Source organism: Trachurus japonicus, chromosome 9, assembly GCF_045865225.1.
Source record: "Trachurus japonicus isolate A0001 chromosome 9, Traja_1.0".
In the NCBI taxonomy this organism is placed as follows: Eukaryota; Metazoa; Chordata; class Actinopteri; order Carangiformes; family Carangidae; genus Trachurus; species Trachurus japonicus.
In genome coordinates this window covers 14163057-14190353 of record NC_140915.1, presented here as the reverse complement: position 1 = coordinate 14190353, position 27297 = coordinate 14163057, and the positions used below count along the sequence as shown (strand labels likewise).

General features: G+C 41.7%; 2 protein-coding genes across 4 annotated transcripts in view; one reads left to right on the top strand and one right to left on the bottom strand.

The window, feature by feature from the left end:
- The window catches only part of LOC146981104 (ADP-ribosylation factor-like protein 15), a 98883-nt gene extending 89603 nt beyond the window's left edge, over window positions 1-9280 (bottom strand). The window contains exon 1 of one of the 3 annotated variants that reach the window (XM_085786049.1): window positions 8847-9280. In XM_085786049.1, the coding sequence (XP_085642175.1) occupies window positions 8847-8858 (12 nt within the window). In that variant the 5' untranslated portion in view covers window positions 8859-9280. Of the gene's footprint in view, window positions 1-1439; window positions 2722-8846 lie in introns of those variants that run through there. The other 2 variants (XM_085786048.1, XM_085786050.1) reach the window with 2 other exon arrangements.
- A 4790-nt stretch (window positions 9281-14070) lies between these two features.
- Window positions 14071-26106, top strand: snx18a (sorting nexin 18a). Its single transcript, XM_085786047.1, has 2 exons — window positions 14071-16027; window positions 24514-26106. Exons 1-2 carry the CDS (start codon window positions 14458-14460, stop codon window positions 24765-24767), a joined length of 1824 nt encoding a protein of 607 aa, XP_085642173.1. The 5' UTR covers window positions 14071-14457; the 3' UTR covers window positions 24768-26106.
- Window positions 26107-27297: the final 1191 nt, after the last annotated feature.

Below are 27297 nucleotides of genomic sequence, written 5' to 3'. Positions count from 1 at the left end.
TAGCCTTTACTTAAATTGATCCCCATTTAAAGCACTCACTAAAAACCCACAGTATATCTTAGTGAGGGGCTGAAAAATGAATTAAAAAGACCCAAGGAGGATTTTACCCTCATCCTGTATGGGTTTAAACATTATCATTTTTTATTTAATATCAAGATTTTATGTTAATTTGTTATTTCTAAGGGCTGTCCACTACTACTTTACTATAGTACACCACAGCATGATATGCACTTAATCCTGTCCTACTTGTTCTTCTTGTTTACCTCAGACCTGGATCTTATGGGTAGCCATCTTTAAAGTTCAACAGTTTGTCAAACCTCCACCAGAAGTTGCTATAATCCAAAATGGTTTATCAAAAAACAAAACAAAATCATCAGCATCTCGATAACTGTCTTTCTTCCACTGTTTTGTTTTAAATTTTTTCAATATTTTAAATACAAGTGCTGCTCTGCTCTGTACTGTAACTTATATACAGTATAATTTGAATACATCTGCCTACATGACCTACAAAAACACCTCAGAACAGTTCAATAGGAGAATCAGTTTCGTCACCTATGGTTCCAATAAACCAAATACCCTTCTGGTGTATTCCCACATATTTGATTTAGCCGAGGAGGCGAGTCATGGATCGGATACAGTATTCCTGTAATGTGCACTATCAAGCTTAATGTTAAACGAAAACAGCAGCACTCTGTTACTCTCTGACTAGCTGGTGACGTTTTCCAGTGAACATCAACAGAGAACCTGACAATATGCAACATGAGTCATCAGCTGTGGTTAAAATACAACTGCTTGAAAAATATTTTTTTTCCCCTTCTTTTTCATTTTACAAAACAACAAAGCGATAACAGCAATTTTCCTTAAAGTTACATTCTTTTCAAATTATGTGTAAAGACGCCACACAAGTATATTTGAGATCATTATGAACAGATAAACCCCACGCTGTTCATTTACATTATGGTCTAATGTCTCACAAATAATAATAATCCAATTGAAACAACATTTCCTCTATGGCCTCTGCCTGTAGCATTTAATTTAACTCATAAGCGCACTGTACTGTACTTGAGTCTGGAGTACAACCACCAACCAAGCCAGCTGCAGGGCAAAACCAAAACAACAATCGATCTTTCAAACGTCATGTTCTCTGTAGGTTTAATTAGCATCACAGTACTGACATCCACCTGCTCCACCTTAATATTATGTTGACACCCACTCGAATGAAACGGAGCACGCTCTCCATTCAGTGACCAGGCAACAGTGCAGCACCAGCCACTGTTGCTTTGGTCAGCGTCTGTTTCACAACACAGGAAGATAAGATTAAAACCATGATGAAACCAAACAGCTTTCAATCCAGTCCACACCCACACAGCAACACCACATCCCTGCTGTCTATACCAGCAAACACACAGCAGCATGTATGCATTTTTTTTCTTTCTTACCGTGTAAAGCCCAATCCTGCACAAGGCAAGGGAGAGCTGCATGTGCTCCGACATTGTGCTCTCAGCAACAAGCGTAACCCCCGGCAACAAACAAGCCAAGCCTCTGGAGTAAGTGAATGGATGGAGGAGGATCAGGAGTAGCCGAGCACACAACAGTGTCAGGTCAACAACATGCAGGAGTCCAGCCCTTCACTGTCTCACCGGCGGCAGCAGTCCATAATATCACCAAGCCATTTTGTTTCAAGTCTGAGCTCAACGGCCGGGGTTTAGATGATCAGGAGGACTGGAGGTTGTCTATGTGTTTACTCCGCGTATTCATTCACAGAAAGGTAAAAAACTACTGCCACGAGGATCAGTGGACAGACACAAGCTCGAGATTAGTTTGTGAGAATCTCTCTCTCTCTCCACAGAGATTAAGGGCTCAGTGACAACTAGGGATGCAGAATAAGACTGCAAATTGGATTAGTCACCATTACACACCCACACACTATTCCCATACTGTACGCAAAGCTTCATGGTGTATGAAAAACCACTGCTCTCTATGCATGGAGGAGGATGAAGGGATCGACCACTTGAGCTTACAGCGGTCATGGGGATCTCGATGACTGTTGTGGGATGCTTTGCTGGGAGTCCGTCTGTTCAGAGAGAACTGTGAGTCATGTTCAAAGAGCTTGTTTTGGTTAGCTCTCAGCCATCTAGTAACAGCTGCTCCCACCCCCTGCTGACAAATTGTACTCATGATCTGCAGTCACACCAAAAAGTAAATGATCATGGTTTATGGAAACTGATTGATTGTAATAAAATGTGACCTGATCTTCATCTGACAAAAGAACACCTTGTGTTTAAACTGATATCACACAGTGCTGGTGGAAAAAGAAAGTAAACCCTTGGATATAATAACTGGTCGAACCTGATTTTGTCAGCAATAGCTCAAAACCTAGCCTGAAGGGGGGGTTGAAACAAGTCTTCCTTATAGTACTGCCTCAGCTCAGCCATATTCTTGGGATGTCTGGTGTTAACGGCTCGAGTTAAGGTCCGGGCTCTGACTGGGCCACTGCAACAGGTGGATTTTAGTTAGTTTGAAGGCATTCGGTGGTAGATTTACTGATGGTTATAGGGTCATTGTCTTGCTACATCAACAACACTACACGGAGGTTCAGCAGGTTGACAGCCAACCTGACGATACTATATCCTGGAAGACACCTTGATCAGATTGGGATTTGCGTATGGAAGACTTTAAGCCTTTAGCTGTTACTTTGAGATTCTTAGTTAACTCACTGATTACTATGCGTTGTGGTTTTGGAGTCATCCCAGCCAGGCACTTACTTCCAGGCAGCAGTGACAATCGTCCCCATTGTCTGACTCTGGACTCATGACTGTGTGACTCTTTCAACCGGAGTGAGGAGAGGTTCACACACCACAAAGTGTTTTGTTATGAATAGTTAACTCTAAATGTTTTTGGCCTTTTCCATAACACAAAGCAGCTCTAACTCACACCTTTAATCTTGTTTCATTGATTGGTTTCCAATCAGCCTTTGTTAATGCCATTAGCCAAGGGGTCACATAGTATTTCTAGCCTGCACTGTAAATGTCTGAATGTTGTTTTCAACACAAACAAACAAGGTTGACCTAATGATTTTGTTATTTGTTAAAATAAATTGTGTTTGTTCATAACACGCTAAGATGCACAGTCGCTAAGATGTACAGTGGTGTTGTGCGTTAAAAGAAATTGGAGGTAATTCTGCTGGATTCTGTTACTTTTGCAAAAAAAAAGAGCAAAAGAAGCTAAAACATGAATCACTGTGTACAGTACATAAAATGTTTAACTTTGTCTATCCGCATGTTTCCGAACTTCACAACTGTATGTTTACATTTCCATGGTTTCAGTAGCTGTCATAGTCGTGGTAAACGCATGGATCCATTAACACCGGCTTAGGCTTTTAACTATGGATATCACGTGGATCATGTGAAAAGGCCTACATACACCTCCCCTTTAATAATACCAATTGGTGTTGTATTTAATATCGTTGGAAAGCCTGATTAGTCACCTTTATAACATGGTACAACTTGCAAGGATTGTGCATTCGTGGAATGAGCAACACAGCTAAACGTGTGGGTAGTGCCCCAAAAAAATGCTTTATTAAAGGGGAGAAATGGTTGACTGAAAAAACGTTTCCGAACTTTTTTTGAGGAGTGTATACTTCATTTATGTTCAGATTCCACTTGGTGAGCTATAGTTGCAATTTAAAACTTGAAATTAGACATTTGTCGTTGGTGCACACAGCAAATAACTGACAAGTTCAACAAGTAGGTAAAAGAAATGTTCACATCTGATGTGATCACAGATCTATAAGAACAAGTAGTAGGTGACACAAAGACTTTCGTTCCACACACCACAGCTCAACAGTTTCACTGCCTAAGAATTAAACACTGTATACTTTCTATCATTATGAGGTCTGAACCTACTGTTCAACACACCCAGACACAATCTATTCTTGTCTGTCACTTGCTTTAAAACCAGAGCACTGGGACAATATTGTGACACGTTTGCGTAAGACCTGTATCGCATAACTGTGACTTCTAGGGCAGAATTGAAGCCTAGGACGTTTTGCCACAAAGAGACCTTTTCTTTCCTAAAGAAAAAAAAATCTTTTGTGATGCAACTCCTCATGTAAGAAGGCTGCATGTAACAGTCCTATGGTAACACATTCACCCTTCCTGTAGGTCAGCAAGTCCTGTATTGGGTCAGGCTGTGCTTGCTGATGGCTTTCATGGACCCATCTGACAATTCATATAAGAAATAAGAGCAGTAAAATAAACCACTGACAACGCCTTCCCATGGCCTTTATGTCAGCTTTTTTCAGTGAGGGAAAGGCTTTGTAGGTTCAACACAATGAATGGTTATGTCCTGGGAGAAAGTAAAGGATATGAAGCACAATAAAAGTGCAAAAACAGCTCATCAATGCCTCTTCAGAGCAGTGGTCCATCAACCTATGTACTGTATGTGAATATAAAAAGGAACTCCAAGTGGCCGTGCTTGATCTTGAATGAAACCCCATAAATATTCATTGCCCTTATCTTCAACAGCAACACTGATGTTGCTCAGTCCAGCCCAAGATGCTGACTCACTAGCACTCTCCACAGACACCAGGGATTCACTGCAATGAGCCAACGAGCAGACACAAAAACCTGGCTGGCATGGTGCTGGCAGGCTTAGAGCAAGGAGAGCGGTTCAAGAATGCCGTTCTGCTGCTCAGAGCGGTATTTCGGTTTTCAGCTGGAGGCTATGCACTTCCAATAAAAGAGAGGTATAAGGACGTTTGGCCAACCTGACTAACCAAAGTTTAGATAAACATCAATTCAACATTCTTTCAAAGGAAAACGAGTAAATGATTAGCTGGATATTTGTTGACGTACATTGTGAGATTGTGGTGGTGTTGGTGCACTTATCTTTATATAATAGGGTCATTTCTGTTTGCATCCGAGCAGAGTTTTGGCAGCGGCCTCGGCCTGCATCAGCAAGGTGTGTAACACAGTCAGATAGAGGACAGAATTGAGAGGAAAAGTAACACCAGCCCTGTATCCCATAGGGTAACAAGCTGCATTCATATGCTGCCAAGAACTTCCCATCAGCTCTACTTCCTGTGTTACAGTGGTGAGATGTCAATCTGCTATAGCCCGCTATGTGCCCTTGGACAGGAGATGTGCTGTGAAACACATGGCCACACAAAAACACACATATTCTTCTACAAAGACAATTTATTTTCATAAGAATGATCCCATCGCTAACGGAATAAACAACAGCATGACTATTTCTAATGTTTATTCCAAAATGGTGCAAACTCAATGTTGTATTTAGATTACATTTTTTCACAGCACAAACATCCTTTCAGCTGCAGCTAGTGGCATCGAGTATTAAAATGCTTTCAGTGTAATGATAGCAATCAGAGAAGATCTCACATTTCAAATTATCTTCTTCAAGTAAACTCATCCTTTTTTTAGCTACTTAGCTGGGGAATGTGTCCTCACAACCTCAAGGATATCCACACACATAGCTATATAATCCATTAAAATGTATTAACTCTGTTTAAATGAGACCTTGCAAACACACAAGACAAGTAATTGTTTCAACAAGCATCAAACCAGCTCAGATTTGAACCAAAATGCACCATCACAGTTATAAAAATCAAGTCTTCTTGACACATTCAACGTCCAACCAGCTAAACCAGGCCACATTTATACTGTTCCACTTTACAGGCAACAAGACAACAAGGAAATAAGGGCACACAACAGGTGGCAGACAATCATTTAAAACTAACTGAAAACAGGTGTTTGGTTAGACAACACTATTAATAGTAATGACAGCTGAAGAAACTGTCTACTAAGTTGTAAAGATGTTACGTATACTGCTACCTGTTGTCTAAAATGTTTTCTCTTTTCAGAAATATGTAGAGAATACATAAGGAGTTCACCATCTCTGCAAAAATGTAATTATTAGCCTGCTAGTCATGTGAACAGCAGGGTCTGCATTTTCCACAGTGCAATTTAAAGTTGTGGTCAAAGTATAGTGTAGCGAGGAGGTTATACATAATCTAGCAAAGAAAGGGGTTTAGATATCAGGCAGCACTTCCTCGGTCACCTGTCAAAGTCACAGTGTTATTCATTCACAGCAGCGGATGGAAAACCAAATAGATGAGTGTTTTGGACATCATTCAACGTGAGGCATGCTAAGTGTTCAATATCATAATTTCACAAAATCACCTTTTTCCGACAGAGCACTTGAGAAAAAGATTGAAAGTAGTAGTTTTAGTAGTAGTTTTTAGTTTTACCCAAATTGTCCTTATGTTTAGTTTTTGTGAACATGAGCCAGTTGAGTAGAGGCCCTGACCAGTCTATCAGCAGATGAGGCCCCTTTCTCTTATCTGTCACACCCATTATTATCATGTGGTTTGAGGTCAGTTCCTGGTGGTCCTTATCAGTGAATCTTTGGCACAATTTAAATTCCACAAAAACAAAATCAGCAAAAAGGAATGTCTTCTTCTTCTTTTTTTTTTTTCTTTTTTTACAGCATAATAGATCTGTCCTCCTCAAGGGCAGACCTTCAAAAGCAAACTGAATGTCAGTGCACCTGATGGTTTAGTGTGCGGCAGAAATGAATAACTGGATATCAAAGCCAAATGTTGTGTATGATTTCCAAAAAAGCCTACAGTCTGGGAACTTGCCCATAGCCATAAACTGAGCACAAATAAGGCAATGCAGTGATAAGATCATGCACTTAAAACAGTGTGATAGAAGTGAATGATACAGTAAAGCCTCTGAGTAATTCTGTATACTCCCATATGATAATAATCTTAACAATAAAGCCATAGCTTGTTCAGTCAACATGTTTAGTCTGTCCTCCTGTCCACTGAAGTCTGCACCAAGGTAGGCTGCAAGAGCTTGCCCACACAGTGCACTTGTAATTTGGTAAGACTGCACCATGGAAAAAGGTTAGCACCAAATTCCTCTGTCGGTGACGCTTTTTTAACACTACGCTGACCGGGCAAGTGTGCAGTCCTTCGACGCACTCAAGCTCCCAGCTGAAACAGTATCCACCATGAGCTGGATTTCTTGTGTACTACAGTCACAACTCAAACCGCTGCTATTACTCAGCAATGTGCAGTAAATATTTACCTCCATTCCTGCACATCCAAACTATCCTCACAGCCAAAACTTTTTCTAAACCCTACCCTAAATGCATGAGGATGAAATAAGACAAGTGTCTTTTAATCCAATATGGGTTTATAGCGACAAATTCATATTGATTAATAGGAAAGAGAAAGCAACATAGCTTTGGCCGGGGTTTTGTGCCAGGTCTCCAGTGTTGCACAGCAGGAAAGGAGGCCCTGCGCCTATTGAGTGCCTGACCTCTGAGGACAGCCAAGCACTCTGCTGCAACAGTCCACACAGAGTTACAGCTGTGCTTTCCACAGAAAAATGTTTTTCACAGAAAACCTTAAATCCTCCAAGCATGTAAGCTGGAATCCCCCTCTCCCCCCCCGTCTCAATTATGCACATAGATCTTAAACATGCATTGCAGCTCTGATGTAAACATATTGAGATTGTGCCTTATTGCACTTAACTATAATTGTTCACAGTTTATGTGAAGTGAATATAGGCTGTGCTGTAAAGCAGCAAAGAAAGGGGGCTTAGGGAGAAATTGATTTCATTCATTTCATGTCACGAGGGTGCTCCTTTTGACAACAATACCCCATGTGTTTACCTTTGGTGCCAACATCTTTCCAGTGACATCCAGCCAAGCTTACAAAATAAGTCATGTACACTATCAATATGCCATTTTGATCTCCTATTGTTCCCCCACAAAATGTGTCACACCAAGGACCAGAAGCCACAGACAAGACAAATAGACATTTATCACTCAGTAGTATTGATGATAATAATAGCACAATTGTTCTGGTGTCATTTGCCATACAGGACTTTGTAATCTTTTGTAATCTCAAGAAATGTGTGAAGCAGAAGTTCAAAGTTCCTCTAAGGTCCAACATCTTGGGAGGCCCATGATAAACAAGCTTGATAACACTGGGTGGGCAAGTTCCTCTGCATTTCATATGGTCACTGTGCCCCCCCCCCCCCCCATCCCCATCTCTCCCCCCCTGAGAAATGACAGCACAATGTCTGTGTACACTTTTTTTTTTCCTCTGGCTTTATACATTCCCAGGGAAAGCCTTCAGTTTACAGCTTCCTCTCTATTGTTGCACTGTTTCAGCAGCAGCACCCATCCCATCCCTACAATGTGGGCAAAGGCCCAAAAACCATAATCTCCTGGGGGGCCAAAGCTGGTGGTGCAGCGGGGGTCTGAACTACAATCAGTGTTTTGGTCACAGGTATATGAAAAATCAAGGAAGAGAGAGACTAGACTAACATCTCAAAAGCAAGCTTCTCTCACTCTCACTCTCTCTGTCTCTGTGGCATCTTGACTTTAAGTAGCTTCATGCACCAGCACACACACACACACACACACACACACACACACACACACACACACACACACACACACACACACACACTTCAGCTTCAAAAATAGTCTGTTGTCTGAACAACACACAACAGCTTTATATGTCACATTAAGGTGTAGCTAGTTGCAGCTAGTTGCCGTGTTTCACATGTAAACAGATGGAGAGTAGTGGGTCAACCAGTCCTGGCTGCTGTGCTACAAGACTGACACACTAAAAGCTACAAAGCTACAGCTGGCTACATTAGCATAACACAAACACAACAACCCCTACTACATCTCGTTATTGATTATCACACACCTGAGTGGCATCATTGTCTAATTAGGAGCCAAACTAGTGTTTTTTTTTTTTACTCTTGGAGTGGGAACCACTGCATTTCGACTCATTTACTTACCAGATAATCCATGTACTATCGTTGACCAGTCACAGCTGCACGAACTGGAGTCGTCGTAATCCCCGTTTTTTTGTCCAAAATGTAATGGTTTAGACTACAGGTCGCTTTGTATTCCCCGCCTTTCGACAGCCACAGCTAAAAAATAAAAGAAACTAGCCTTCGGTACGTCTTGCAAACAGGGATTTTTCTCCTCCACCGTCTTCCTCGTCAACGAGACAAGTTTCAACACAGCAGCAAGGGAGGTGGGAGTTTTTTTTTTTTATATAAAAGAAACGAAGAGTGCCGCTCGGTTCCTGTGGCTTTTTCTCGTCTCAATAAATAAATAAGCCCCCTCGTCCACCGGCAGACTTCCAGCTTTTTATCACACAATATCAGTTGAGTGTTTGGTTGAGGAAACTAGCGAAGCCTACACCGCTACGTCACGCACGTCGCTCTGAGCACGTAGCGTGGTCACGTGACCAAACACATGGAGGCTATTTTCATTCTGACGGATGCAGCGCTCGTCTATTCAAATGAACATATCTGCATTTTAAATCGGTATTAACATATAAAGTTGGATGAGAAATATACATTTTTTTTATTTTTTATTTTTATTTATTTCCCCCCATATTTTCACTGCGACCATAGTTACCGTCATTTATGACAGTGACACATAGACTCTCCCACATTGCTGGCTGTGGAGGAGAGGACTTTTGTCACGTCTCCTTATCAATGATGTAATACTGATGTTCATATCTACGAGGTTAAATCATAAAAATTACAGAGATGGCTCAGCTGTAGCAATGTGTTGTCAAAGTGAAGATAGCAGCAGGATCATATCTATAAGAATATAGGTTCATGTTACCATTGAAGCGCCTTTTATGTAGGCTTGGTATAGCCTATATAATATGACAAAGTATTTACATACAGCACATTTGCTATACTACACATTAACTGATGTAGCCTACATCAAATTGCATAAAACAAATTTGTGGTATGCACATTTATATAAGGAAGACTGATAAAAAAAAATAATAATAATTTTAAAATTGAAACATTCAATAAATCCTACAAAAAATATAAACACAAAAGAGAATAAAATAATTTACAGTGTTTACAGAGTGTTGGATGTAAAAATTCAGATAATAATACATATTACAAAATTATTTCCAAGTTACCACTAGGTGGCTCTATAAAATGAATAACAGTTGCTTCTATTTTCCATTTAGAGGAACCAAAACCAAACTGAAGAGTCTGATCCCATCTTAACTATACACTCACACTGTATGTTTCCACAGAATTATCAGGTCTGAAGCAACACAAAATGTAGCGCCCTCTGACATAATGCATTGTACAATACATAATGAATGAAAGGGGAGGACACTCTTAAGTACAAACACAGTTCAAAGTCAAAGACTGGTTCCTCTGAAGCACGTACACCTCAGCACAGATGTTACAGCGCTGGATAAAGGAAAGGATGTGCATGTGTCAGATGAATAAAAAACCTTGTGATATGTTAATCTGTGTCAAGTGTCAGAACAGCATTTGTGTCACTCTACATTGGGTAATTCTGTACTTCCACTACATGTTGTACTGTCTATGAAGGAAATTCCAAGAAATTCAACTGCGAGCTCCCCCCAGCAGGCTGCACAGAAAAACCCTTGTTAGGGAAAGTCATCATATCATAAAAGAACAAATTAACAGAAATAATTTGCAAGAATTATCAAATTAGGGGCAAACACTAAACCCAGACAAAGCAATTATGTGATATCATCATGATTCGAGGAGCAGTGTAAATCACAAGTCTGCTAATGCGATGCGAGCTGCATACTGACTACTGAGGTAATTCCTGCTCCATGGAGACCACACTCCTCCTCAATATTTCATGTGCTGTGCTATAAAGAAAATCTTCCTGAACACATTGAAGTGGAAGGTGAACTAGATGTCCTCTGCACATGTTAGAAATATATGAAAACTGTCGAAAAGACTCATATAGACACAACTGTGTTTGATTAAAATGCAGAATAACACTAAGGGATATGTAAATTGAATATTCTCTTAGTCAGAATAGGCTGTATGACCCAGTTAAACATGACAGGAGAGACCTCTGGTGGCCTGTAGGAATATGGTGGTTGATGATTTTCTACCAAAGTGTTTTATATTCATTTGAAAAATAATGATAATAATAATAATAATAATACAATTTTATTCACGCACACACACATCTAGAGCAAAGTGAGTTTCAGTGTCCTGCTCAAGGACATTTCAACATATGTTCAAGGGGAGCCAGAGACCACCATGGTCTACGGTTGATGCTCCACCTGTTCCACCTGCTGAGCTTCATCCTCCTCCATGATTTACATAATGATACAGCCACAGCATCACATTAGAGGTCAAATTTCACAACGTTTGCCAAGACAGTGCTAAAATCTGGTTAACAGTAGCCTATAGCAGCAGCAGCAAAGGAAAATTCCCTACGTTTCAGATGCATAGCCTACTTTTTTTTTGTCACTATAATTTGGATCTTTCTTCTTATTTTTATTGTTGTCATTAATACATGTATGTTGTTTTACCAATGTATGGATTTATTTATTTATTTATAAACCTCCTCCCTGAAAACAATGCAAAATAAAAAGTGCCACAAGAGGGCAGTATCTACTTGAGAAAAGTCTCCACCATCGTTGCAGACACAGTGCTGTCTCCTTGTCCTCTTCATCAAAGGGAATGCTTATGTAATAAAATGTCAGCAATGCACAGAGTGAGTGGTTTAAGTCCTTCGATGTTAAAGCTCTGTACATGAAAAATTATTTTTGGAAACAATATATATGCACAAGCACAGTTAGGGTGATCAGTTTTGTGTTAGGCTGTTCTTGTTTAATCATAACCAAATTAAAGGTCATTTTGAAACCAAAGAGGTTTTATTAGACAGAAGCCAGCTTTACATGGATAGTGCATGTTTTGATGAAATGAAAGTTTAAAAAAAAAAAAAGAAAAAAGATTTTATGTGCTTTCTCCAGGAATGCTATGGTTGGACAGTGGTTAAACAGCCCATGAAACAGCACACAGACTGTGAGTCACTAAAACATGTTCATTTACAGCAATGGTTATATGTCAGTTAGCAGCTCCCTGCCCTCAGTTTCACAATAGTTTTTATAGACTTCTGGCTTTTGAAGTGAAGTGTATCCTTGCTGCACAATTACAACATTTAAATGCATATCTAAACTATTCCATATAAATGATCAGTGCAAAAATATACTTTTTATTCATTTTTATTTTATTTCAGAAGACAAACTAAGGGTTAGATTCATTCTGTAACCCACTTGGATAGCACCGCAGATCAGGCCTAATTTGAATATACTGGCTACAGAGCTAAAACAAACTTAGCTGTACAGTTTTGGGCAATTTTTCTCTTAGATTACATTAATTTCATATAATGGAAAAGTTCAAAAAGTTGGCAGCATCCCAGGTTAACCTGACATTCAGTCTTTAAATCAGTTACTGTAGGTGTAATGTAAAACTCCACACAGCAACAAAGGTTAAAGCTAATTAGTGGTTCCTGGTAAAACTATAAAACTGCTTTACTGTGTGGAAATAACATTTCTGTGATGAAGAAATATGTTCAGGGAACTTGGAGCCGTGACCACAGTCTTAGCTATGGCCTGCTATTACAATATATCTACAGGAATTTAAAGTCCAGGACGTTCAGGGCTGAGGCCAGTATTGCAGATGCTGACGCTATGCCGCTGTATTTTGCAACTGTGTTCAGGTGAAGAAACAACAGACTTTGTCGAGAGACGCATGTTGAAATCTAGGCCCAGCTGATATCAAAGCCAGTGGTTGATGACACAGAGCCACAAACCCTTTTTAATGAAACTGAAATTGAACAGTTGTGTGTGGTATAAAGCAGATGACAGACAACGTGCCTGTGATTCTGATTTAATACTCCTCTACTATGTCTCATGAAACTTTTGGTTTTCTTCTGTCTACCAGACATGTGAAAATGTAGTGTATTGGAGTAGGGTGAGCATCTTGTATTTATTGATGAATTATTTTTATTTACAATATAGGACGAGGATGATCCAGTATTATAGTTTATTCATCATGTGAAATCATGTTTTGGATAATTCCTGTGTAAGTGTTACGTCTGTGTTTAATGCGTGGGCTGAGGCCGAGGTCACACTGTCCTCGCTGCTGCTTCTTCCTCTTCTTTTTCTTCTTCCACACAGGATTTGAACCCAGGCTTCCCAGTCCAAAGTCCACAGCCACCACACTATTTCCTTACATTACACTTCCTGATTATACCAACAATAACACAAAACACAATATGTTTAGATTACAGCAAATACTTTTCATATACTCATTATAAGAAACCAAACTCTTTTTCTGCAAATCTTGTTGACCCAGGCAAATATTTAGCTGTGACTAAGACTAAGACTCAAACCCCCAGCCTCCGAATGAATGTCCTGTATTGATTCAGTAAGTGACAGTGCATTTTATTTTTCAATACGGGAAGATTCTGTGTTTTTTGGGAAGTATTTTTTAAAAGAAAGCAGTGGGTTATTGCCTGGAAAATAAAAAGTATTTCATGAATATTGCACGTTTTCTGGCTTTGTTTCAATATTGATGCAGTATGAATATTTGTTAGGGCTATGTAGAAGTATTTGGTCATATAAAGATTAGTCTCCTGGGTTTTTTTGTGGGCACTACTGGGCGGTGGGCCCCTAGAATTTCAGTCACTTTTCTCCCTATATGCAAAGGCCCTGAATGTGAGGTTTTATTGCCCTTAGCTACTATGTATTTGGGTTGGATGTATTTGGTGTTTGGGGGGAAAAAAATGAGATTTTACATGGTCATGTTTGAACTGAGATGGTCATTTCCATTATTTTCTGATATCTAATGAACCAAACAATTAACTGGGATCATTGGGGTAGTTAGCCTACTTTATCATCAATGATGCAATTTTTAAGCTTTTATATGTTTAAAAATAGGCCTAATAGTAATAAAATAAAACATCTCCACTCTACTCTCACAAAAAAAACATTCCTTCTTCAATGGGACAAACACCTGCCCACAGTCTGGTGATGCATGTTTTTGCTATGAAGCAGCTCAACAAGTCTGGAAAAGCTCTATTGAAGCACTCACAGGCGGTTGATTTGTGTTGTCTGGGTGGATTGCAGCATCTTGTAGCTCCGCCCTCGATTATCCAGCCTGGTCGACGTGCGGTTGCTGCGCAGCGCGTTAAGGCAGAAGCGTCCAGCTCGGATCGGAGCGAGGCTGGAGGAGCCCGGATTTACTCTACTGTTGTTGTTTCTAGCGGAAAAAAAACAACCTTCGGCTCCAGTTTGACTCCCTGCAGCCTCCGTGCGCCGCAGTGTTTTTTCCTCTCGGGTTTTGGCGTGGAGGACGCAGCGCTGCAGGACGGGGTGTTTAGGTAAGAAACGAAAAAAAAAAGAGGTTTCTCGGACTGTGAGAAGTTCCTGCGCGGAGTTTCAGCAGTAGTTTCGACCGGGGCTGACTGCACTGGCCTGGCTGCCCGCTGCGCTTCCCTCCTGCCCCCGGCCCGGCCAGCCCATAAGTTACCCCGCTGCCCTGCTCCGTCTTCCAGCTGTGGTTCTAGGAGGTGGGGGGAATCATGGCGCTCAGAGCCAGGGCGCTGTACGACTTCAACTCCGAAAACCCCGGCGAGGTGTCGGTGAAGGAGAACGAGATCGTAACTTTGTACAGCGAACAGGACATTGAGGGCTGGTTGGAGGGGGCGAACAGCAAAGGGGAGAGGGGACTGTTCCCCGCGTCCTACGTGGAGATCCTGAGGAACGACGCCGCCGCCGCCGCCTCCACGTTCAACAACAACAGCTGCAGCAGCACATCTGGGGACACTTACCCAGACTCCAGATACGCCAACATCCCACCGGGGGGGTTTGACGGCTCGTATACGCCTCAGAATAATATCGAGAACTTTTCTAAACCGTCTCCACCTGCTTTCACCTCAGCCCCTCCACTACAGCGACAGCAGCCGCCGCCACCACATCAGCAGCAGCAGCAGCAGCAGCAGCAGCAGCAGCAGCATGCCTACCAGCCCAGCCAAGTGAGCGACGATGACTGGGATGATGACTGGGATGACAGCTCTACTGTTGCAGATGAGCCAGGCACTGTAGGAGGAAGGTATCATGACTATGAAGGAAACGGGCCATCCACTTACAGAGTGTCCACATCCTCCATGGCAAGAGGCAATGCACAGCAAGCAAAGAGCTCAGCCACAGTCAGCAGAAACCTGAACCGGTTCTCCACCTTTGTGAAGTCCGGAGGAGAGGCCTTCGTGCTCGGGGAGGCAGCGGGTTTTGTGAAGGACGGGGATAAGATCTGCGTGGTGCTGGGTCAGTACGGCCCAGAGTGGCAGGAGAACCCCTATCCCTTCTCGTGCACAATCGACGACCCCACTAAACAGACCAAGTTCAAGGGCATGAAGAGCTACATCTCCTACAAGCTGACACCCACCCACACGCAGACCCAGGTGAACAGAAGGTACAAGCACTTCGACTGGCTGTACGCCCGGCTGGTGGAGAAGTTCCCCGTCATCTCGGTGCCGCACATCCCGGAGAAGCAGGCCACGGGTCGCTTCGAGGAGGACTTCATCTCCAAGAGGAGGAAAGGCCTCATATGGTGGATGAACCACATGACCAGCCACCCCGTCCTGGCCAGGTGCGACGTCTTCCAGCACTTCCTCACCTGCAACAGCGCGGACGAGAAGGCCTGGAAGCAGGGGAAGAGGAAGGCCGAGAAGGACGAGATGGTCGGAGCCAACTTTTTCCTCACCATCAGCCCTCCGCCGGCTCCGCTCGACTTCCAGGAGGTGGAGAGCAAAATAGACGGGTTCAAGACCTTCACCAAGAGGATGGACGACAGCACCTTGCAGCTCAACGCCACGGTCAACGAGTTTGCCCGCAAGCAGATCGCTGGCTTCAAGAAGGAGTATCAGAAAGTGGGGATGTCGTTCAAAGTCCTCAGCCAAGCGTTTGAGATGGACCAGCAGGTGTACTCTACTGGACTCAACCAGGCCATCTCCTTCACTGGAGATGCGTATGAATCCATTGGAGAGTATTTTGCTGACCAGCCCAGCAGGGATCTGGACCCCATCATGGATTTGTTAGCTCTTTACCAAGGACACTTGGCAAACTACCCAGATATCATCCATGTCCAGAAAGGTAAAATAACAAAAAAACAAAAACCAACACACTCAAACACACTCTTAACACAAACTGATATAAGTTTGCTTTCATTGGATCTTACCACTTTTAATCAATTATTATTGAGAAATTGAACTAAAGACAAGATAATTATACATTTTCAAATCCCAGAACAACAAAACAGGGGCAGTTCTCACTAAAAACATGTTTCATAATGCAAATAATGCATTAAACTGAACAACATTGCACCTGTGAATTCATAAATCCAGTTTCCACATCTTACTTTCTACCACAGGTTTGGCTGGAAATTCAATCGACAGGCATTTAAGTCAAGTAACCAGTGTGTTTTGGCCATAAAAAGATCAACAACATAATATGTTTCACTCTGTTTAAGTTGTCAGACCTGACAGGAGCAGGCTGTGGCCAGGTTACACTCATAGTTTATGTCACTTTGCAAAACAAATAAGGAGTGTTTGCTCAGGAGAACTGGTTTGCATGCGGCCGCCCATGTTTATTCCATCAGCTTTATCACGAGGGCAGCACCCGTTTATCCCTGTTTAACTTTCCACGATGGATGAACTAGTAGATACTGGCGTTGTTTCGGAGGTGGAGAGTGCCCAGCCTTGGTTTGTCGATCGCACAGCTGATGTAAAGCCAAAAAAAAAAAAAAAAAAAAAGATTGTCCACATGTTTTCTAGTCTGTGTACACTAAGTCAATGTTAGGGCCGTCCTCCTACATGACCCCAACCCAATGATTGTTCTCATTGTGTGGCAAAATGTCACGCTCATGAGAGGCAGCGCTGTTATGCAAGAGGCGCAGCATTGTAGCACACTTGTGTATAGAGAGAGAGAGAGAGAGAAGCTCTCACTGGCTGTTTACCATATGTGAGAATGTGGCACACTTGGTGATCTGATGAGGAAGAGAAAACGGCCGGCTAAAGACAGCGAGCAACAGATTGAGCTGTTCCTCCTTTGTGTAGGGTTATCATACCTGATTTACAGCTTTCTGAACTAGTGAAGCGTGCAATACGTGCCTAAACTTGTAAAGGTCTCCTATTTAACTCATACTTATTCTAAATCTTTACAATCATAGATGCTGGAAATAAATGCACCTCAAACAGTGTAATGTAGGACAGCATATATGATGCAGGCCTATACACTTGCAAGATTAGAGGATGATGTTATGTGAATTAATCCTTCTCATTCATGTAGTAGGTCCAGTCCACTAAAAATCACATGTCTCTCAGATCAGGAGGGGAAATTAATCTTTTCATCCACCAGTCAGACTCCCTGCTGCTGTATTTCATCTACCAGGTATATGGATTTCAAAAATGGACTCCACAACTTAATAGTTTAGCGGTTTCCTGCCGCCTCGTGCTAATCCAACCACCTTGCTTCGGGATCGGGACGTCTCGGTTTATCATTCGGGTCCCCAAAACACAGGGCCCATTCAGTCCCACAATAGACAACACTGGGGGAAACAGGACAGACAGTGTTTAGGCTGCGGCAGGACACAAACTTCCCAGTTAGCTCAAATCAAGTTTGCCACGTAGGCCAGCGCTCAGCCCAAATAAGGTGACACAGCCGTTTACACAGACTTGACGAGATAAGACCCGCATAATGCCGTAGATAAGAGAATCTAATTTGATACAGCACATGGAAGACCTTGCTGCAGGCAGAGTTTGGAGAGAAGATGACAGAGTGTGTGGAAACGGGGCTTCACCACACTGTGAGACTGGAAGCATGGGAAACCTAAGGGCACACAGATGAAAAGAAGCCCCATGTGTCACATATTGAATGTGAAATTACTGAGATCACTCGGTTTTAAGAGACAGGGGCTGCTTAGTTCCTTTTTCTATTTTGAGTCCAGTTGAGTTCAGTTTTTTATATATTCAGGCTTTTTTTTCGTTTTTTACTCATCATTAATCAAACGAAGAATCTACTCTTGGTTTATTTATGTCCACAGTAACAGTGAAACACAAAGAAAGCAACCCCAGTTCATCCGCTTAATTCTTAACCACTCACTCTGCATTTATTATGCTGCATGGCAGGGAACACAGTAAATGTAGATGGATTACATTAAATAACTTCCCTGTTCATCACAACTGAATGGCTTCTTGTTATACAAATTGGTTACATGCTCCCAGGGAGCCCGCTCCTGAGATACTTGACATTCACACTCGGTTATGTTGACTACTCGCCCTAAGGTAATCAGGGAGAAAGGTAACTGAAAGAATATGTGGTTTTTATTAAAAACCGCATATTCTTTCAGTTACCTTACCTTAAATTTAAGATATAGTATTTGTGGCTTTGTTAAAAACGTATTAACAAAGCCACAAATACTATATCGTATATTCGTCTGTATGTAATTGCCTGAAGAGAATACAATCCTGCTGTGAGTTAGCCTTTCTCTCAGACTCATCCATGCAATAAAACATTTCCTTTTCCATCCCTGTTGAAGCCTATCCCATCCGATGCGAAGGCAATACGCCTTTCCTGATAAACATCTGAAGGAAATGTCTACAAGTGCTACTCCTCTGTAATGAAGTGAGCTTTATTGCTGTCTTCTCGCTGTTAGACACCTGTAGTGAGGCCAGGCCACATCCTCTGTTGCTGTAAACTGAAGTGCATATTTTAGAAGTGGTCACATAGAAACTCATTGGGCCAAAGCCAACAGGGGCCGAGATAACATTGTCTCAGTGCACTAGTGAAGCAGCAATCTAGATTTTAAGATGGAGAAAATCGCAGCCTCGGTAGCTCTTAAAAGTACAGGTTGAGGTTAACCAGCTTGGTCTTTACCCCTATTTAAGAGGCTATTCTCTGCTGGTGGTCTTGCAGTCTTATCACGGTTGCTCTCTATAGGACCAACAGATTGCAAAATCACTCTTATTATCAACAACTTTATTCCATTTTTAGCTCCTAATATCTGTCTCATTGGGACCTCAGACTCCAGACAGGCTTTTATTTGTCCCTGTGGAGGTGAGCAGGGAAATGTGAGCTGTCCCACAGCAGAGCAGTGAACATCACCCTATTGATCTCTACCCCCACAGGGAACCCATAGGCCATTACTGTGGCAGTTTTGCAGGGTCAAATGCAAGTGCATGATAATACTGACATCATATCTGGCGTTGCTTTTAAGAACTTATTGAACTTTTTACCCTCTGTTTTTGCACCTTTTTTTTCTGATAAATCAGCCGTGACAACTTTATGTGTTGTTTCTTCTTATTTTGAGCTCTTGTGAAAGAGGAAGGGAGGAGAGAGGTTTCATGAATGCTCGCTGTTCACAATCCAAAGATGAGGTTAAAGATAACGCTGGTTTAACCGATGAATGAAGAAGCATTTATTGAAGCTCAAGAGAAATGAAGTAGTTGACTGTTAAAACTTTTTATTTTGCACATAGAAGTCCATAAACAGTCTGCAGATCTCAAAACACGTATGTCTTTTTTAACACTGGCCACAAAGCCGTCATTTGTCAAGTGAATACGTATGCAGCCATCTTTAAAGATCCTCTTCCAGATGCGTTTTCAGTGTGGCAATATTGATCTTGCCTGCAGTGCTTCTTGGAGAAAAAAACCTGTTGTTGACTTAGGGCATATTGTCAGAGCAACCTTCAGCTCGAGGTGACTTTGCAAATTATGTTTTTATTTAAACAGAGAGGCTCAGACAACAAGACTACAGGCTAAAGCACACATCTGGTGAATGTTGTCATATTTACACACTTAGGTTCACACTCAATTAATGTCTCCATTAATCAAATCGCTTTAGATGCATCATGGGCTGCATATAAAACACCATGTCAACAAAAGCATAAGCCTAGAAGGGGAGGAAACGAAGCTGAAGCATAACTGTGATGAATTGAGGTTAGGTTAATAAGTAATTAAATCAGCTGAAATGCTTTTTGGCCCGGCCATCCTTGTCCTTATTTTGACTTTTGTTTGCGTGCTCGCTTCCCTTGTTAAATTTATCTATTCAGCAGATTAGTAAGAGCTGAGTTTTTGTCTGATCTCATCGCAGTTTTTATCACCACATGAAGCCATGAAACAATGGCAGGCGAGTTAAGGGAAAGCAGTGATTTGCAAGGATGTCAGGTCCTTCCTGCTGAGTCAGCGCTCTCAGGCTGACACTCCTGCGCAGAACGCAGCAGGTCTGTCTGATGTGTTGTTACAGGCTATTTAAATGTCCTCTAATGCACAAATGGACGACCGAGGTGCTGGAGTGATGAGATGGGGATTGCCGCTGGCTGTTCAGGTCACAGGCTCGGCAGTGGCTCTAGTGTTGTGTAACCAGAGAGAGAGATTACGTAAGAGCTGGAGCCTCCAGTGAGCCCAGGAGGGCACGCTGCCACCTCCATACACCCAGGGAGGATTTCTTCAGAGGCACACTAGGACTTTTTTCTTGTTTATGGTGTGGCTCTGCAGTATCCTATAAACCCCTGTAGTCACTGTTAGTGAATACATGTATCCTGAATGTCCATAGGACTTCAGATCCACCATGACATCACTGATGTAACAGTCCTAAAAGGGACTGTAGGTGTTGTGACGATATCAGGTCCTCATGTTTGATGTTAATGTGTATTTTGGGGTTACACACAATCAAGTTCACACACTCTAGATAGGGATGTTGGATCATTAACTAACTACAAAAGACACTGTTACGCTGTTGATCATTTGTTATTTACACTATTATGGTATCACTACATACAGTAGGGTGCCAGTGCTTTTTGCGATTAGGGTGAATTCACCTAATGTGGGACATTTTCTGAAATTCTGACTTCTGGTCTATATTGTGATATGAAGCAAACACTGTCAAACTACATACAGTACCATTCTGAAATCCTTAGGTTGTGATCTAATGAAATCCAAAGAGAAAATTCTTATATCACACTCCTAAAAGAAATACCGTACATATTTCAACTCTGATTGCAAAGTTTTCTCCGGCAATCTCCGTTCCCTAATGTGGGACAGTCATGCTCCTAATGTGGGACACTAAAAAGTCTGTTTAAAAGTCATTTTAATTTACATGATGAATGCTAGATGTAAAAACTTTACCTGATGATGGGCTGCATACCGAGATGTGATTAAGGGAACAACAGTGTGCTTTTTTGGTTCTTTAAAATGTCTTTTATTAAAGAGATATATTTGCAAATGTGGCCCTAGAATACATATTACAGAATCATAACCTTATTGACTTATGATTTAGAATACTTTGATTATACAAATATTTTAAAAAGTTTGTTTCTCTTATTGTCAAAGTGATAATAGTGCTTAAACAATTGCTTAATGACATAATCAGTTCATCTCATTTGCACACATGTGATGGTAAATCTAAGATCTCGGTCTCTGGGAAATCAGACACTTTTTGTTATGTTGTGACGCTTCATAAACTATTAAGCAGATTCATTTATAATGACAATCGCTGACATTTGTAGCTCACTAACTCACTGTCTTTTTAGTGGCTCCCTTGCTGCCTCAGGTCTGCAGAATGTACTCGCAGCAGCTGGGAAAACGATGCAGCTCTGTATAGTAGAGTTTGCTGACACCGTCTTCTATGACTGAACCCTTGCCGTCCTCATAAAGTCTCCTTGGTTACAATTATTCCTCCGTAGTCCATTAGTGGGCTTTTAAAATGCAGGAAGCCCGAGTCCTTTAAGGTACAGTAAACACCTTTGGGACTGGTATTTAAAGTCTTTGGACAGCTGTGTTTGTTCCCGTCTCTCTTTTTTTCCTCCCACTCAGAACCACTGTTCCATCTTTGCCTCTCTTTCTGTCATGTTCAGTCTGTTGTGCATTAGAGGAATTTCAAAGATCTGGGTTAAAGTGCTTCTGAGGGAGCTACAGCCAGAAGGCAAACTGGGCAGATTTGAAAAGGAAGAGTGTAAAAAAAAAAAAAAAAAAAAAGATGTCTTTATGAGGGGATTTTGTTGATTTTAAAGCCGTACATGTTGAGTGTTTTGCTTGGTTAAGAAAAGAGTAGTCGTAAAGCATTTTTGTGAGCTGTAAAGGTAGACAGGAGCCAAACTAGTGTGGGGATTCGATCGGAAGGTAACTCCTCTGTTGTCTCCTATTTCATGCAGGAAACGAGCAGGTTGACTCAGACTATCAACAGGGTGCTGGTGACTAATCTCACATCATGACGACAAAGTCCCATGATGGGTCAGTAGTGCAGGAAGTTCTGTTGCCCTTGGGTGAAAAGTTGCATCCCAACGCCCCGCCCTGAGGCCAATTGTCAGGAGGATTACATTGTCTTTCAGCTGATTACGCCATGGTCAGAGTTACACTCATCTTACTACATGCCGTCGCTGCTGTTCGGAACAAATTACAACACGTAATTGTCATCGCTATTGTGTCAGGGATACAAACAGTGCGTCAGCGATGGTTTCTACATTTCAAAGTATTCAGAGCAAGTCTCATTTAAATTAAAACATCTCAAGGCTACAACTTCTCAGACTATGGTTGTGAAGCTGCACAGCATGTCGTGCTGTGGCCTCTGGCTTTGCCACCTGTGTTTACAATGCCAAAAGGGCTTTAAGGTAATTTTTAAAAAAAAAGAAGAAGAGGAAGGGAAAGATCTTGTGATTTCTCTTCTTGCCCTAGAGTGAAATCATTTTTGACAAGAACCATGAGAAACGGTGAGGGATTTCTGAAGCAGATATATACGTACATCTGCATTCATGTTAACACCCAAACCAAAGTGTCTCTCTGTGGTTGTCCCTGCCTGCAGCGATGGCCTGCAAACAATTTTAAGTAGTAAGTTCAGGCAGAAGGTCATATCCTGTCAGTTTCTTTTTCATTTCAACATCATACTTATTGCTCATGACATTTATTCCTTTGCGTGGTCAGTAAATGTCAGCTGTTTGATAAGTCAGCTGTCATGGGCTCCTGGTGTTATGACTCTGCCTTCTGCTCCCATTGAACCATCTGTCTGCAAAGTTGTAGGCTAATTTCTTGTTTTGGCACCAGAATGGCTCAAGGCTTATTGTGCAGAAAAGCAAAACTCAACAATGTTAGGTTTTTTTTTTTTTTTGTAGCTTCAAAGTAAGTAACAGCAGTCACAGTTCAAACCATCATCTCTGTCCTCTTAGGCCACAAGAGTCCACCACAGTAAAAGCAGCAGGCAGCTCTTCCTGGCAGTGAGATTGTTCTCAGTATGACTATGAAAGGGTTTGTTTCTTTTTAACAAGCAGTGGTTTCTTGTCACCTATAGCCATAGTGTGCTCTCTCATATCATTACACACTGGGAAATATCTGTCCAATAGATTTAAACATAAACTAAAGATTGTAAATATTTTTAGGGGTTACCCAATCCCTACGCTTTCAATAACATGTGTCTGTTTTTTCAGGTAGGTTCACTTACAATGTTACAAGATGAAAGGCTTAAGGTTGACTAACCAGCGTGTTAATGAATTCAACACTATCAGATAAGACGTTTAGGAGGTGTTGCTGGAGTGTAAACTTGCTTAAATCCAATAAGGAGCAGGAGAGCTGCTAAGGTTACCTCTGATAGCATAGTAGCATGAAGACTTGCTTCCACACAGGCTTTTTTTTTACCCTACATAGTTTTGATGATGATGATGATACTAGTAAGCCAGACTTGCTAACATTTGTAGGTTTCATTAAAGAAGATGAGCACAGTGTGTGATCCATTACTTGGCTTTGGGATGGCTAAAAAAAACATCACTACAGCATCTATCAACTCAGCCTTTGGAGACATTTGGACACCTACTCCGTATACTAAGCTATGATTGGCTAGCTGCTGTACAGGGGCATGGTTTAGTGATTGGCACATTTTTTGAGTGTGACATCAGCATTAATAAAGAGCTAAATCATACAAAATAAGACTTCATTAGTAGGCAGGGTTGCCCATTATAATACTATGCTCTTGGAAATGCCAACAACCTTAGTAGATGGTATCAAACTTCCAGCAAAATCCCCTTAAATGGTTGTTTTATAAAAAGGCTTTGAAGTGACACAATGTGATAGATATTTTTAGTGTTTAGAGTTGGCCCCCTCACATTTTCTAACTTTAGACACAGATGTGGCTCTAGTTCTCATGGAGATTAGAACAAACTGTTCATGCCAAAACTATTTTCGATGATTTCCGTCAAGTTATAGATTTACTTGGATTAAGTTCTTGACTCATTTGAGACAAGATTATTTCAATTGTTAATTAACTTTCCACTTGAAGAGCCCGACAGTCTGTTGTTTGGCAAGTTAAAGGTTAACAGAAAAGGAAATAGGAGCTCACGTCTTAAAGAAGGAGTATTGTCAAATATGGGTTATTCTTGTGAGCTGTTCTCCCGTTTTGGTCAAAAAGCATCAAGGGGATTTCTGCTTTGACATTGACATACAAATGGGATGGGTGCTTTGCCATCGGTAGAACATTTATTTCCTGTTCCAGTTCCAACAATTTGAAAAGAAAGGAAAACATAATAATAATCGTGATCATGGAACAAAAAATAAATAAATCTTTAGTCTAAATTCCTGTTGTATTTCCTCTCCAAACAGGGGCCCTGACGAAGGTGAAAGAAAGCCAGAAACATGTGGAGGAGGGCAAGATGGACCGGGCGCAGGCCGAGGGCATCAACGAGCGCTGCAACATCATCTCTTTTGCCACGCTGGCCGAGATCCAGCACTTCCACCAGATCCGCGTGCGCGACTTCAAGGCGCAGATGCAGCACTACCTGCTGCAGCAGATCTCCTTCTTTCAAAAGATCTCAGGCAAGCTAGAGGAGGCCCTGCAGAAGTACGACAACGCGTAACAGATCCCTCGTGTCAGCCAGCTCGGTTTTAGACCTTGGTGATCAATGGCCATGCACCTCTCTCTAGGGGCAGCCGGTGGGAGCTTTGGCAAACAACAGCCACACAGTACCACACACTGCTGAATGCTGTTTATCCAGCAGGGAGGAACATTCAAGGAGATTACGCTCCAGTAATAGTGAAATTTTCAAATTCAGGTTTCTGTGTGTGTTGGCCACATTACTGAATAACCAGGTGTCCTTATTTAAGAGAGGGCATTTAATTTAATGAAATTAGGCCAACTTGTAACACAAACAAAAGGTCTTCTGCCTTTCATGAGAATCAATGATAATGATGGTGCGCCACCGAGTCCGGTGCGTGGGTGAATTCAAATCTAATCAATGTTGTGACTTGCAGAGAGAGAAGAGAGAGAGAGAGAGAGAGAGAGAGAGAACCTTATACCCGCTGCTGCCTAACTCCGAAGAAGGATTTCATATATCAAGTGTTTTTAGCCTTACAACACTGTTTTTAACTGACTGTTTTTAAAGTGACTGCCACTTCCAGGAGCAGCGATGCTTCAAGTGGCGGACGCACTGCCTTCTGGAAACACTCGAGCCCTTCCTGGTATCTCTCTCTTTGGACAAACAGGACGAAATGTTTACAGTCTCCTCGCTGAGCAGCCACTGTCACCACCGTCTCGCTGTGCCTTCTGATCCTGTCTCTCTGGTCATTTTTTGTCACTAGTTACTAAAAAAAAAAGCTTTATATACTGTATATGTCGAAATATATTCTATTTGTTTTTACAAAGCTACAACTTTTGCAGTCTTCAAAAAAGAAAAAAAAGGTCACTGTGCTTTGAATAAGAGCAGTGTCTTTTATGGGAGAAAATATTGGTCAATTGTGCTGTTTTTGTCTTTTTTTTTTTCTTTTTTTTGCCTCAGTGGCTCCAGCATTTACTCTCAACACTCACAGTGTGACAAAAATCAGGATATAGAAAGGATTACCTGCTTTGACAATAGGAACCCATGCCTTACACATGGCACAGCCAGCACTGGTGCTGATTTGCGCAAGCTTGCCGATTTTCAACGGGCAAACGTGATGGACACTTACAATGTCGGGATACCTGAAGTTGTGTTGAGGGAACGTGGGAGTTTTCAGGTTTAGTTTTTGGGTTAGTGTTCAGAGATGGGCTGTTAGAGGGGTAGAGGGTTCCTCACCTGTTTTAATAATGCTGTTATTTTAATAGCACACTTATAGACGGTTCAACTGTACTGCTGTTTTTAACCTTTATGATGTTGGTTACATCATGAGGAGATTAATGTAGAAGCAGAGATGCAAAATAAAATCCTCCTTCACTGAAAGATGGTTGTTGGTCCTCTGTGTTTTAAAAAGTATTCTTATCTTATGTCATTGTTCATTTGATTAGACTTTGCCATTACAAACTGCATGGCATGTTCATTTTCTTTTGTAACAGTTTTTTCAAAGTGCCTCAGACACATGCTGTAGAAATTATGCGACCCATGTAATGTAGTCACTGTACCATTTTATAATGGCAGAAAGACAAAGAGTGCAAACTGTATAGATCTGCAGGTTTCCTTGGCTGCGTCCCTGGAGGACTGGTGTGCCGTGTCAGTGTTTCATGCTAAGCTCATGCTCGGCTCGCAGATCTGCTGACAGCGCAGAGCTGGGCCAGCCATCTGGGACATCTGGCCACTGTTAAAAGTGCCAGAGCGGATGACAGGGAACACCTAGTGAACAGGAAAAAGGTCAAAAACTGCTGGGAAGAGGAGATTTTTTTCATTAGCTGTCATCGCCACCACCTATAAACCGGGATAACTAAGATGCAGAGCAGCTTTGTTCAGAGGCTCCGAGCACAGATGGTCTGATTTGTTAGAAAAAAAATCTCCCCGAACGTGTCAACAGTGTTGTTTAATGCTGGCCTTTTGTTTACTATCTCGAGGCATTGCCTGATAGGAATCCGGTTTGACAGAGAAGATGCTGAGCAGAAGATATCAGATAACAGCGTTCAACCACCCGGCTCTGTGAATATGTTTTTATGCTGATATGTTCCCAGCAGATTATGACCTCCTGACTGCGCTCTGTCCTCTTGCTTGAAACCAGACTGACAGAGCAGGTGTATCCTCTAACTGAGGGCTATTTTCAAACCAGTCAAGTAAATGTACTGTGATAACACTCAACAAGACTTTCTCTCAAACATTAGAGCCTCTTGATGTGTAGTTAATGAATCCATTTCCTGAGGGGTAAGCAGATGCCTTTTAATTCCACCAACATAAAGAGTCTACAGCCACGTTAGCAGCTCTGTGAGGCTACATGAGTAACAGCAGTGCTTTGAGCTACATATGAACATGCTAATATTGCTAATTAACACATTAACAGTCACTGAGGTTGATGGGAATGTGTTTTGTTTTTCAGGTATTCACTCACTTGATCCAAAGCAACACTATGTGAAATTATAGTGTCAAAATCATTTTGATGTTTTAATGACTTCTAACAGGGAGAATGACCTCTCCGAATGACACAATGTACACTATG